At 40.8% G+C, this 14345-nt stretch overlaps 1 protein-coding gene across 2 annotated transcripts in view; it reads right to left on the bottom strand.

Annotated features, from left to right (window-relative positions):
* Nucleotides 1–14345, bottom strand: part of LOC306922723 (uncharacterized protein) — an 88386-nt gene that overhangs the window by 55134 nt on the left and 18907 nt on the right. Inside the window, exons 9-12 of one of the 2 annotated variants that reach the window (XM_079500528.1) lie at nt 13509–13847; nt 12935–12973; nt 10522–10673; nt 8664–10362 (exon numbers count right to left, since the gene is read on the bottom strand). In XM_079500528.1, the coding sequence (XP_079356654.1) occupies nt 10171–10362; nt 10522–10673; nt 12935–12973; nt 13509–13847 (722 nt within the window). In that variant the 3' untranslated portion in view covers nt 8664–10170. Of the gene's footprint in view, nt 1–8663; nt 10363–10521; nt 10674–12934; nt 12974–13508; nt 13848–14345 lie in introns of those variants that run through there. The other variant, XM_079500527.1, reaches the window with a different exon arrangement.

Below are 14345 nucleotides of genomic sequence, written 5' to 3'. Positions count from 1 at the left end.
GTAGCACTTACCCCTTAGTTAGAACTGTATGTAGACTTAGATAGCATTTTATACAGACTTATAGCAAGTGTATGTAGATAGCATTTTTTACAGACCTATAGCAAGTTACATAGACAGCACTAGAATTGCATTTTATGTAGTCATAGCACTTTATAGTATATATGTATAGTATAGTATGTATAGCTTCATTATATAGATATTCCACTGCTACGTTCTTAACTTACGCATGTTTCATGATAACTACTTTTTATGTATGTGATGCATTGCCATGCTCTTTGTTTTTGCTTATTGTAAGTCGCTCTGGATTAAGAGCGTCTGCTAAATGCCTAAATTGTAGCACACAAGCCTTCGGTGCCATGCTTGCTTATCATGGTGTTAAATAGGGTGTTGATCTTTCTATGCAACGATTCACATGTGAACGTGCATCCAATATACGAACGAGTGGTCTTCGTTAAAGGCTGTAGGCTACACACATTTCATGAATCCAATGTCGGTCCTTAGAACAGGCCTTTGTTGTTCGTTTCAGAACCCCCACTTCCGCATTTGGTAGCCAGAAAGGAGGAGAACCTATGCAAACATTTCAAATAATAGCTCAGTTGAGTTTTAACCTGGTTCACCAGAGTTCAGTCCCCCCTATAGAGCGTCGCAGTCCCGCCTCCTACCCGGGACCAGGAAATGAAATCCAATGCATTATTCTCATAGACATTTCGTAAAGTATTTATTTAAAGACGGTTACGCCGCGGACAAAGCCAACTCGAGTCGTGACAACTCATGACAACACAAACAATATTTTGGACCAAACAAATAATTAGAAAGAAGAAAAAAACGGCAGGTTACAACACTTTTTTTGTTGTTTTTCTTCTTTCTAATTATTTGTTTGGTCCAAAATATTGTTTGTGTTGTCATGAGTTGTCACGACTCGAGTTGGCTTTGTCCGCGGCGTAACCGTCTTTAAATAAATACTTTACGAAATGTCTATGAGAATAATGCATTGGATTTCATTTCCTGGTCCCGGGTAGGAGGCGGGACTGCGACGCTCTATTCACCTTTTTCTTAAACAATATTAAATGTATTTACTGTAGTACACTATTTATGGTACAGTATTATATTCCCCACAATGCCCTAAATAAGCCCACACTTCTTCATGAAACCTGCTCACCGATCCACCACTTCCTTCACTGTCGCACAGGGGTATAGGCAACCTTTGACACCTTTGTTTGGCACACTGGCAGTGTAGGTGTGAGTGAGAATATTCTTTTGGTTTAAAAATAAACTATTTTAAAAAGTCCCTCACATGTGTATGTAAATTACACCCTGCACATAATTCTACATTCATTGCAACTCTGAACTCTGCCTGGGGAGGGAGTCTGGGAGATAGAGGGTTATTGCTCTGCAGGGTCTAATGATCATTTTAACAATGTGAAAGAGAAATAATGTCCTGATGTAGCGTCCTCTCCTGACCACAATACCAGTACATATACGGTACACTGTCTTGTCACTTCCTTCGGTGCAGCCTCCTCTTCACCACCACAGCAGTAGATACACCGTCTTGTCACTTCCTTCAGTGCAGCCTCCTCTTCACCACCACAGCAGTAGGAGGAGAATGTCACTCAGTGACTCTCTCTGTCATAACAGTGTGTCAGTCAGTGACGCAGGATGGAGTTAACATCACTCTACCTCCTAGTCCGTGAGTACAAACAAACACACTGTACGATTATAATACTTGTGAATTTAATGTTATGTGTGTGTATCCATTTTCAAGATACCTCACTACTCTAATCTATAATAATAATAATAATAATAATACTTTATTTATATAGCACTTTTTTAAACACAGTTACGAAGTGCTTGAACAATCAACACAGCAATAACAACAGAATACATCAATCATGCAATAATGAAATAACAGTATAGAAAATGCAAGATAAGTTACAAACACAGATATAAATCAAGGAGATACAAAGGCCATTCTATAAAAAATGGGTCTTCAGGAGGGATTTAAAACGTGTTAAAGACTCAGTTAGCCTCAGGTCCTCTGGTAGGCTATTCCAGAGCATCGGGGGCCTTTACCACAAAGGGTTAGGGTTAGGTCCTTTGGTTAGCAATTTGGCCTTATGGGTCACCTTCAGTAGACCCCGACACGATGATCAGGTCGATGATAAATAAAGGTCATAGGTTAAAACAAAATCAAAATTGTCCAGTCCAGAGATTTTTAATTTGTGTAAATTTCAGCCTCTGTGGGGGGGTATTTATATGCAAATATCATGACCAATGGCATTGCAATGGCATTGCAATGAACATCAATGATGAAACATTTTTTAAAAAGAATTAATTCATTAATTAAAATATGTTGTATTATTGCAACGCTGGGTGTTACAGGGTTAAAACATTAAATGCCATTAACAATAAAGAGACAATATGACGTGATGAGGCACACTATGTAAATGTTCCCTTCATTGTCAATGGCGTTTTTAAAACAAACATTGAACTAAAAACAAACATTAAACCTGTATAGAGGAAAACAGAGAGATGCGTTTGGGGTGAGCCACCTTATCTGGAGTATAAGCCTTTACTTGTATTATTTTACTTTTGTATTACTTAAATTTGAGATGGAATTATCTCTCTCTCTCTCTCTCTCTCTCTCTCTCTCTCTCTCTCTCTCTCTCTCTCTAGTGGTCAGTTCCATGTCCACAGCCTCTCTCAGACTCAGTCCTGACAGATCTCAGTTCTTTAAATATGAGTCTGTCTTTCTGAGCTGTGGGGACGGACTGTCTGACTCTACTGTGTGGAGACTGAAGAGGAGGATCAGAAACAACATCACCTCAGAGTGTAGTGATGGTCGCTGGGGGAGGATGAACAACACAGGATGTCTTGTCAGGTCCATGCAAGCTTTTGACAGTGGAGTTTACTGGTGTGAATCTTCAAAGGGAAAGAGTAACAGTAACACTGTGAATATAACTGTGGCTGGTACGTTCAGCAAATCAACAACTTTGTTCAGTGTACTTGTCTGTTGATGATGTGATTGTGAAAATATATCAAAACCTCATCATGATAGTGTTGTTCAGAGTGATGTAACCTCAGTCTAATGTTCTTCTATTCTGATGTTATTTATCATTGTTCAGCTGGAGCTGTGATCCTGGGGATGCCTGTACTTCCTGTGATGGAAGGAAGTGATGTCACTCTGCGCTGCTGGTACAGAAACGAGACTACTGCTAAACCGCCCTCTGACCGTCCAGCTGATTTCTATAAAGACGGATCCCTCATTGGCACTGAGTCTACAGGACAGATGACCATCCACAGTGTTTACAAGTCTGCTGGAGGATTCTACAAGTGTCACATCTCTGGCCGTGGAGAGTCACCACGGAGCTGGATGGATGTGACAGGTGAGATTGTTGTATCACGTATTCTATCCGTGTGTGTGCGTGTGTGTGTGTGTGTGTGTGTGTGTGTGTGTGTGTGTGTGTGTGTGTGTGTGTGCGACGCTGTGCGTGTATACCAGTATTATGTATGTGTGATTTTCAATGATGCATCCTCCCTAATTTTAGCATAAATTAAAATTATTGACATTCATGGTTCACAGCTCTTGAAATGTGTGTTTTCATGCTGCTTCAGATTTCCCGGCCTCCAAAGACAGCGACCAACAACCCTCCCCCTCTCTCCCTCCCTCTCAGTCTCTCCCTCCCTCTCAGTCTCCCCCTCCCTCTTCCTCTCTGCCTCCATATTTCTACGCTCTGATATCAGTTGGAATCTCCATCTTTCTGCTGATTCTGGGCCTGTGTCTCTGGAAGAAGTGCAAAGGTATGTCATTAATGTCCAGGCAGCCATTTAGAGAAGCAGTAAAGGCTTCCCATACACAAGGAATAATCAATGGGGAGCAGGTCATTATTGATAATAATCAATGGGGAGCAGGTCATTATTGATAATAATCAATGGGGAGCAGGTCATTATTGAGAAATAAACCCTGACATGGTGATTATTAGACCCCAACGCGAAACAGTTTATTTCTCAACTAGAAAGGTGCACTCCTCAGATCCCCGCCAGGCCGATTTGCCTTCCCAGGGCTGTGTCGCAAGCTTTTTATTTATAGCGCCTGATGCCAAACTAGCATTGTGGGCCAATAGGCCTAATAGTGGTGCTACAGTAACCATCTGAAATGGACAACTTAGACAATTCAGTATGTGCCATCTCTTTGCAACCTTGATGCCCAAGTTAGCAGAAATGTCCACATGCTTTCAGCTTGCAGGAATTATGAAATAAGTAAGCCTTGCCGAGCCATGAGACCCATAGGGGCAGGAGCCTATCTCCTGTTTCTGTAGCGTGAGGCAGCTTGATGTACAAGTGCACCCCCTGGACATGACGCTAGTATGTCGCAGGGACCCCCCAATCCAACCCTTGATGCTGAGTGCCAAGCAGGGAGGCACTCTGGGTCCCATTTCTCAGTGTCTTTGGATAGAACCCCGACATCCCAGGCTCAGAGCTCAGCACAAGGCCACTGAGTTGACAGAGGAATTATGCACCACATTATTTGGGTGTCAGTAAGCAAAATATTCAAGGACTACAACTGATACAGAACGCATGCAGCTGCCAGGCTCCTGACTCACAAAAACAGAAGTGAGCACATTACACCAGTCCTAGCAGCCCTGGGTTTCAGAATAGATTTTAAGATATTGCTGCTTGCTTTTAAAACCCTAAATGGTCAGGCTCCTGCTTAAATATCTGTGATCTTTAAGCCGTTCGGCTGTGAGCACTGTGAAGCATTAAAGATGTACTTACTGAATACATACTACTTTCTTCTTCTTCTTTTCTTAACAGATCCATGTTGTGTCAAGTAAGTAAAGTATTGATCTTTGTATATCGAACATGGCTTTAGATTCCATACTCTGTGTGTGTGTGTGTGTGTGTGTGTGTGTGTGTGTGTGTGGCGTGCACGTGTGTGCGTGCGTGCATATATATATATATATATATATATATATATTTTTTTTTTTCCCCCCCCCTTACAGACCCATTCAGCCTCAGGGAACCAATCAGGGCTCAGCTGGACACCAGCAGACCAATCAAAGTGGGTCTTCTGATGACATGTACTGCCCACTGCGACACGGTCAGTCTTTGAACCAATCATGTTGCTTATTAAGAACAAAGAATTTTAAAATTAAAATAGTTTAATTTCTAACATTAGCTGGCAATAAGTGCAATAAGTCCATCACCGTAATGTTTGAAATAAAATTAAAAATAAACAATTTGTCCACTTAGGCAACACGAGCGTCTATGGAGTACTGGATCGATCTCATCACGTTCCAAAGGGTACAGTATACTGTTTAAATATATGATCATGTTATTCATTCATACAGAGTTTTTCATATATTGGGGACATGTGCCAGTAAACAGATAATCACTGTATATGTGATTTATTAAGCTGGAATGAGAATTGAACTCAATGAACAACACAACTCTGGCACAACCAATTGAGAGATAAAAACACCAACACATTCATCAAACTGTTGGCCCACATTCTGCAAAGCTTCTAATCATCTTTCAACTCATGTTTCAGTCACATACTCATCAAGACCTCAACGTGCAGCTGATGCACTTTATGCAAATGTAAGAAACATCAAAGAATCAACATAAGATGAAACTCTTTGATAATGGAAGTGGAGGTAATGCTGAGTGTATTTTATTTGCATGTCTCAATTAGACAATTCCCCCCATCTTTTGGGGCTTAGGCACCTGCTCTTTTGACTAAGTGCCCCTTTACCCCCCAAAAAAACAAATGCCAGGCTGTAAAAATAGCTGTTATCAATATTATATATTTTAATGTTTACATTGTCTTTTTTTTTAGTTTGGGCCTCTGCCCTCTCAGTGCTCTCTGCACAGCCCTGGGACAGAGTCACATAGACCACAGAATCACAAGTAGATAGAAGACACCTCTTACTCACACTTGATGATGGCATTAGCCTAATGGTGGTGTGATACTAGCGAGTTGTTTTTATATCACCTGCTGTTCATGGCTATAGTTTCTCATTGTCTAGATCTAGTTGACATCGACTGGTTCATTTTTGTGTGATGTTTGCCAACTTGATGTTTTCATAGTACTTGATGTATTACATTTCAAATGTATGCATGAGACTTTCACCTGATTGGACATGTTGCATTGTTGTTTATTATGTAGCAACAGGTGCAATGCCTTTTCTGTGAATTTCCACATCTTGTGACCGTTTGTAATTGTATTAATATAGCGTCTGTTATCCACATATTATGTCACTGCACACACGCACGCATGCACGTACAAGTCTAATTGATATGGCACTGTAGTTAAATAAAATGGTTATAATAATGTGATGCATTTGTATGTGACTTTGTTATAATCAGTATGACAGGAGGTGCAGTTGGCCCTTGGTACCCTTTGAAAAATGTTTGGACACCCCTGGTCTAGACTAGAGGAGCACACCTGGCCGTTGTCAATGCACTCCTACAGGCTGGAGTGTTTCCTTTCAGCTGGGAATGTCGAATGGGAGGAGCGGAGGCGCTACGATACGATAAGTCAGCATGCGCAATCTCTCAAGTTTCTTGAGGGGTGCTAGCCTATATGTCCAGCTTTTGGTGTCTGTGTAAACACAAACATTGAAGACAAAAGTGAGCACACACAGAAAAGTGAAATTGCGATTGGCCGGAATGACATTTGTGATGATTTGATTGATTGAGCAAGGAATGTGATGTATGATGATGTATGAAGATAAGAGTGGCCCTCACTTCACACGGGTGTGATTTTTCCCCTTCTGAATGAGAATAAGGGGGTGGCCGGGGGGGTCTTTGAATAAAGGTGCCAATTCTGGGTCAGACGTTAAAATATGCCTATGCTTTTTGAAAGTAGATTTAATCTTGTGAGCATGAGGAGAATGTGTGGTTACACTAGAGATGTCCTGATATTATATCAGATTGGCCCTTATTTGGTCATATCGGTATCGATTTGAGTTATCGGTAAATACAATGTTGGGGCATGTTTGTTTATTGAATGGATCCCCATTAGCTGACGCCGGGGCGACAGCTAATCTTCCTGGGGTCCATATAAAATACATACAAAAAGTACATAAATACATAATTACAAATACGTTCAACAAGATTAAATACATGAAAATACATAATTACAATTTATTCTATAAAATTAAATGCAACATTATGGTCATGTGGTCAGCTGTAACAATAGGCCTAATATACAATTACAAACCCTTGAACAAATGTTGCTACTCATAAATGATACTATGTGTTATATATTGAAATGAGCAGTCTTGTGAGCGGGTCCATTTGGTTACACTGCTAAAGTTCAATTATGGTGTATACAGCCATTCGGCGCGACGAGAGCGAAGGGTCTTTTTTTAATCACTGCTAACCTGCGCGACCAAAGTGAAGTGACTGAAGCGACTGGAAACAAATATATCTTCAGGTGTGAACGCACCTTTACAGGACTCCAATTTACTTTCCATAATGTACTTTGAAACAATACAAATAAAATAACTAACTAAAATAACTACGGTACTTGACCTTACCATTTTGGCGCCCTATAGTTGAGAATGTATATGTCGCCTGCATATCTGGCTTATCCAACATAAAAACAAAACATTCAATGCCTGTTTCAGGACAGCTCTCCTGTCACCCGGTGAATTGCTAGGTGAGTTGATGAAAATTACGAGAAGTACACAACGTTGTTGTGCAGACCTATATTCTTTAGTGCTGTTACTCTGTGTCCAGCACTAGAGACCAACTGGATGTGCACAACCCACTTCTGAAACGTGCAAACGATAAGGAACATTTCAACAATTAAGGTGATTTTAAAGTGCATTAACAAAGTATCAAAGACAGTGAACATTGCCAGATTATGTCTTGTCCTATACACACAGTAACATGTCCCCCATTCAGTATGCAGATGAAGGAAGAAAACAAGCCCACACTAGCCTCCTCAGCTCCACCATTAACTGCATATCTGATTATATGAACCCAAAATTACAAACTAGATAAAGTGCCCCTCGGGGCACAGGTCTCCACCAGGGCAGGTCAGGTTGTGGCCTCCTGGTGGTGCTATAATAGGCCAATGTGAAAAGGGTGGGATATATTCCTCAGCCTAGTAAAAAAGTCTGTGAAAGATTTCACGTAAATTGCACGCTGCGTTCAAGATTTGAGGCTTTTTGTTCAAAACGGGCCAATCCTGCCAACTTTGAAAGCCAATGTTAGCCAATTAGGAATTAGGATGGAATATGAAATATGAGACAGATCCGTCTTGAACACATGACTATGGAGATAGTGTGTAACTATTTGCGGGGTTTTTGGACAGAATCTGGAGGAGTAATATGGAAAAAAAAATGTTTTTCAAAAGTCCACCTCCTGGTGGCGCTATAACAGGCTGTTCTGGACAATTTGGGGCAGAGGTTTATCGTTGGCATCCAGGGAGTGTGTGTGCAAAATTTGTCATTGACCGGGTTAACGGTGCCGGAGATTAGCTGGTAACAGACAGACGTACGGACGGACACACTCACACACTGGATGGAGTGCAAAACATACTCTCTCCCCATGCCTTCGGCCTGTTGGAGACAATGTCAGTGTTGACTCAACAGGGTTGTTACGCACCTTCGTCTAGGGTGAAGGAACATAACATAATGCAAGAGGAGACAGGGTTGAAAAAGAACTTTAGTTTATTGTTGTAGCTCTTTTTTTCCATTAACAGAGACAAAGTTTACATTTTCTTGTTCTTTGGTTCACAACTGTGTAGTATTGGCTTCAAGGTGCAGGTTCTATGCTAAGAAAACGGCTCTAACTAGAAATCAAAAGTTTACCCCTAACTAAGGCCCTAACAGAGTTAAACAAAAATACAATTCTAAATCCCTAACTAACCTAACCAAAATTACAATAAATCAGGAGAAAGGAAAAATACCTGGCACCCCTACATGGTGGAGTAGGAACCGGGCTTCACCTTTTAAATAATGATTTACAGACTTAATAAGAATAACAATTTATATATATATGAATGAACTAAGGCTTTTAGCTTTTAACTTAAATCACTGGGCAACAAACCAAAACAAAATATATCTCAGGCAACTTACGGCAGAACAGAACAACTAACTAGAAAAAGTGCCCCTCGGGGCACAGGTCTCCACCAGGGCAGGTCGGGTTGTGGCCTCCTGGTGGCGCTATAATAGGCCAATGTGAAAAGGGTGCATTTCTTCATACGCCTTTGATGGCAATTGGATGATTTGAGGCATTTTGTTCCAAAAATGTGTTTTGCAAAAATCAACCTGTTGGTGGCGCTATAACAGGCCAATGTGAAAAGGGTGGGATATATTCCTCAGCCTAGTAAGAAAATGTGCGAAAGATTTCACATAAATTGCATGCTGCGTTCATGATTTGAAGCCAATTATAGCCAATTAGGATGGAATATGAAATCTCGGACAGATCCGACTTGAGCACATGACCATAGAGATACTGTGTAACGATTTGTGAGATTTTTGGACAGAATCTGGAGGAGTAATATCAAAAAATGTGTTTTACAAAAGTCGGCCTCCTGGTGGCGCTATAAAAGGCAGATGCGGAAAATGCAGGTCAAAGGTTTGTCCTTGGCCTCTAGGGAGTGTGCATGCAACGTTTCACGCAGATCAGTGCAGTTTTAGGTAAAAAATGTGAAAAGCTGCCTCATGGTGGCGCTATAACAGGCCGTTCTGGAAAATGTGGGGCAGAGGTTCATCGTTGGCATCCAGGGAGTGTGTGTGCAAAGTTTGGCATCGACCGGGTTAACGGTGCCGGAGATTAGCTGGTAACAGACGGACGGAAGGACGGACACACACACACACTGGACGGAGTGCAAAACATACTCTCTCCCCATGCCTTCGGCCTGTTGGAGACAATGTCAGTGTTGACTTAACAGGGTGTTGCTCCAAGTGACCTTGCATGCGTGCGTGTGCAAACTGTGCATGCGCGTGTGTGTGCATGCATGCGAGAGACAGCTTGTAGATTGTCCATTTCCACTCGTTTGGGCCACAGGGAGACATCGAATGTCTCCTTAGAGGAGAAGGAAGTGCAGCTGGAAGGTGAGGCTACATGAGTGGAGTGAAATGAAATGAAATGAAATCTATATTTACCCAGGGTATCTGGGCTAAGCTCAAGAACTTGTTTCCAGCCAGGCCCTGCTCATAGAACACATTTCATCGTAGTGGTTGATGCCTTGTTCAAGGGCATTTCAGCGGTGGTAATTTTAACGTGTCGGACGTTAAAAGGTCTAGATACCTTCCGGTATCTAGACCGCACCGCTATCCGTTCGGCCACCGCTGTCGTTGATGTTCCATCATCGACCTTCAGACTATGAGCTTTGTACACACAGACCTGGGCAGAAGATAGAGACAATGGCGGGGGGGGGGGGGGGTCAATAATCAAAAGGAGATATTGTATAGAAGTGTAGAACTACCATTTGCAAAAAAGAAGGGTTGAGGTAAATGACACTGAGGTAAGTTGACCTGAATTCCAACATGAAACATTCCGTACCTGTCCTTGAATTGCAAATCCAGCTGGATTGCGGCGTCCATTGGCATTGCTTCGACCCTTAAGAACCAGGACCAGGAGGACAATGAGCATGATGATGACAAGGGCGATGATAAGACCACCCCACCAGGGAAACGTTCCAACTGGAGAAAGCTCTAGAGAGATAGAATGACAGATGAAGAGGAGGGAAGAGAGAAGTGAAAGATGAAGATCAGAGCTTCAGTCATCCATCCTCCTTACAGCTCCATGATCAACTATTGTTACACAACTCAAAAATACATTTTCTTTCTCATTGACTTTATAGTACCACTCAATGATATGATACACAAGTATATACAGTTACTGAGGCAGGCAGGCAGACAGACAGACAGATATGACATCATATCAATTTTAAAGTAATCTGGATAGTGGATACACTTCCAAATAGTTACATCGATTCCGGAAGAATAAAGGGGAAAAATGGAGATCTAACAAATAGCCCTTTTCGTGTTTTAAACATTGTTATAATTTAGCTATTGAAAAATAGCAGATCTACAAACTCATAGCGCGCCACCGAGTGGCGCGCTACGAGCTTGTAGGTCTGCTATTTTTGAAAAATCGCGAAAATGTGGCACAAATCTTTGAATATATATTCTTTCAAAGTGAATGTTTTTAACTCGGGTCTAAATGGGTTAAGGTATCAGTGTATCGTTTTATCCATCTTTTCTTTATCTTTTAAATAGGAAATAAGACCATCATTGATGGCAGCTGTTTTCGCTGCCGAGTGCTGACACATAAAGAAAGATTACGGTACAGTACTGTATGTATGAAATGGAAACATTCATAAACGACTTATCTTATTTGTACATTCATGATTCTGCTCTCCTGAGGTCACATAAACAGCAATCCACTCTGGGGTGCAGAATTGTCTATGGGTTAACACCTGTCTCACTATTGATTTCAAAAGGGAATTTAACTTTAAACGCACACAGAGAGCGTGCAATGTAGATCGGCTACTTTCGCTGTTTGATTTGTCCTTAATGTTGGTGCTAAATCACACTTAAACTCACCGCCAGGAGCTCTGAACTTGATTCAATATTCAGAATAGATATTAGTTATTAATTTGATCAGGCCTGCCCCCTACTATAGGCCTATACTGTAAGCTTATTTAAATTCAAACTCCGTGACTCATTGGAGACTCATCCCCGAGTCCTCATTGGAGACTCACCCCCGTGTCCCCCATGAATGGGGGACACCACCTTCATTTTCTGATGTGTTAATTCAGGGGTGGGCAACTTTGACGATGGAGAGGGCCACTATATTTCCACACTCACTCCCTAGGGCCATATATTACTGTCGTCGCTACAAAGCTCATTTTTTAATTGGAATCCTGAAAAGTAACCTTTTTATTGAATTTCAAATGCATTTACCGGTAGTTATAGTTATGTTAACTTTATGAAAAGACAATAACATTTTAATACTATAGTCGTTAAGTACTAGTCATACTAATCATGAAGTAATTAAAGCGGGTTTGGCATTGTAACAGTATTCTGATATTAACACCTTGCGGGCCCGGACCTATTTAATCCATTAATAAAATGTGCCCATCATTTATAGCGCCCGGACCACTTTTACCGGGGGACCGGAAGTTGTTGTGAATGTCTGTGTAGCAGCTAACAATAGCCACACCACTCTAGAGTCGATCGACAACAACGGGAGGTAAGAATAAATCTATCACGACTAGCGACTGGACCGCGGAGCGCCGTCTAACACAGGATTTTTTTTCATAATTAGACGGGATGATTTAGATCGCGAGTTATGAACGTTTTAAGATTTTCGTTTTCGTCCGCTAAACAGGCAGGGAACATTTTCGATGATGCGTCACTGTTGTGCAACTGACCGTGCACTTGAACTTGGTGGAGATCTCCGTCTGGGGCCCTTCGATTTAACTCGATTCTCAATCCAAAAACTTTTTTTTTTAATTCAAAAGCATTTTTTTTCCAGATTCAAAATGATTTTCTATTTAAAATGATTCTCGATTCAATACATAGGATTTCATCACAATCTACTCCAGTCTTGAACTGAAGTGACTACAGTAACTTGAAAATGACTGAAGACATGATGTTTACTGTGATTAGGGTGAGCTTATTGATCAATTTTTGGAAATTATGAATCTGGAACAACATATATTCAGGTGGGGGTCGGCGGCCAATTACATATAATTTTTGGGGGTGCTTGACATGAACATGTCTGAGAACGACTGACATAGAAACATGGCTTTTTCTGTCAGGATTTAGAAGGCATTCGTAGAATCGTCCTCAGGTTTAAATGGGTTAAAGGTGCTCTGACAGTACAGTATAGCCTGGTTAAATACAGCATCTTGGACCTTGTAGAATGTATATAGAAGAGAAATAACAGGAACATAATGTTACAGTACCTGCTGTAGAACCACTGTGACTGTCTTGGACACGCTCACCTGAAATAACAAGACATATCAGAATTAAACAGACACTGATGAACAAACGTTTACTATAATGCGGTGAAAGCTTAATTGATTGATATGAACATCTCCTAAATGCCTGAATTGTAAATTGAAACCTGGATTTGTGTTGCATTGTCCAATTAAGAAACCTCATTTTATTTTACAAATATACATTATGTCACATACCAATATACTCTCACATACTAATTTGGCATATTCAATGGTTAGTATGGCATTTCAGTTGTAGCCAGTTTCTCTGCCTCAAAGCAGATCCATGCATGTCTGTGTCGAGAGTAGACTGGATGTTTACCCATTATGTTATGTGCAAGAAGAGTGTGCTGGCAGATTTCTATTTTCTAAACTAAACAATGACCAGGCAATCTAAGGACATACAGTATCAAGCTTGAGGACACAACTTGGTCCGAGAAAACCTTTTCAACAAAGTCAACAGGAACTCTTTTTATTTTACTTCTATGACAAATGTTTTTTTTTAATCTATCATATTTCATCAGTAAATGTATCGTCTCACCACCAACTATGAGTTGAACAGTGACTTTCTTCTCAAATTCACGTAGCATAACGTAGCATGTGTAGATTCCTTCATCAGATGACTTCACTGGGTAGAGTTTGAGGGACATGTTGCCTTTCTTCACTTCGTCCATGAAGAGGGATGTTCTTCCCTCGTAGAAAGAATTCTTATTGTCATTAAATTCTCGCCCTTTCCTCTGGAAGTAGACATATTGGTCTGGTGGTAGGTCTGTTCTGGTCCACTCTACTGTATCCAGTTCGTCATTAGTGGGCTCAACCCAACATGGTAGAACAGCATCACCTCCAACAGTCGTGCGCACCAGACGATTCTCTGAAGATACTGTAAGATAGTTAAACCATTATTGATCGTGGGATGGTACAGGTAAGAACAAAACAAATATAAAATAAAATGTCTATATGGCAGCATTTAAATACCATTTACTCTCGTCTAGCTTCACATTTTATATTTGATGTCATGTGAAGCATGACAACAGTGTGTGAAGCATGACCAAAAGCTTAAAATATCTGTTGTGCAAAAAGCAAGTTCACTTTGCTGGCAAAAAACCTATTCGGACCGAGAACAAGTGCGTTGCCTGCCCTTCATTCGTTTGGCACGTTTATCACTCTGCCTCTACTTAGACATTACATCTTTTGAAGACATTATACCATGACAGTTACCTTTCTTTCACATTTGAATTTCCAGCATGTAAATAAATTACCCGTTTATTTCTTAATTATTATGTTGTGTTTTTTTACAGCTTTCTCCCCAATTTAGTCATTATGCCAATTCATTCCTCTCCGCACACATTTCTGTGTTGTCACTGCTATTGTATGTACT

The sequence above is a fragment of the Electrona antarctica genome, assembly GCF_951216825.1.
Source record: "Electrona antarctica genome assembly, chromosome: 5".
NCBI classification, from domain to species: domain Eukaryota; kingdom Metazoa; phylum Chordata; class Actinopteri; order Myctophiformes; family Myctophidae; genus Electrona; species Electrona antarctica.
The sequence above is the reverse complement of the archived record's forward strand: the minus strand, read 5'-3'. Positions and strand labels throughout refer to the sequence as shown.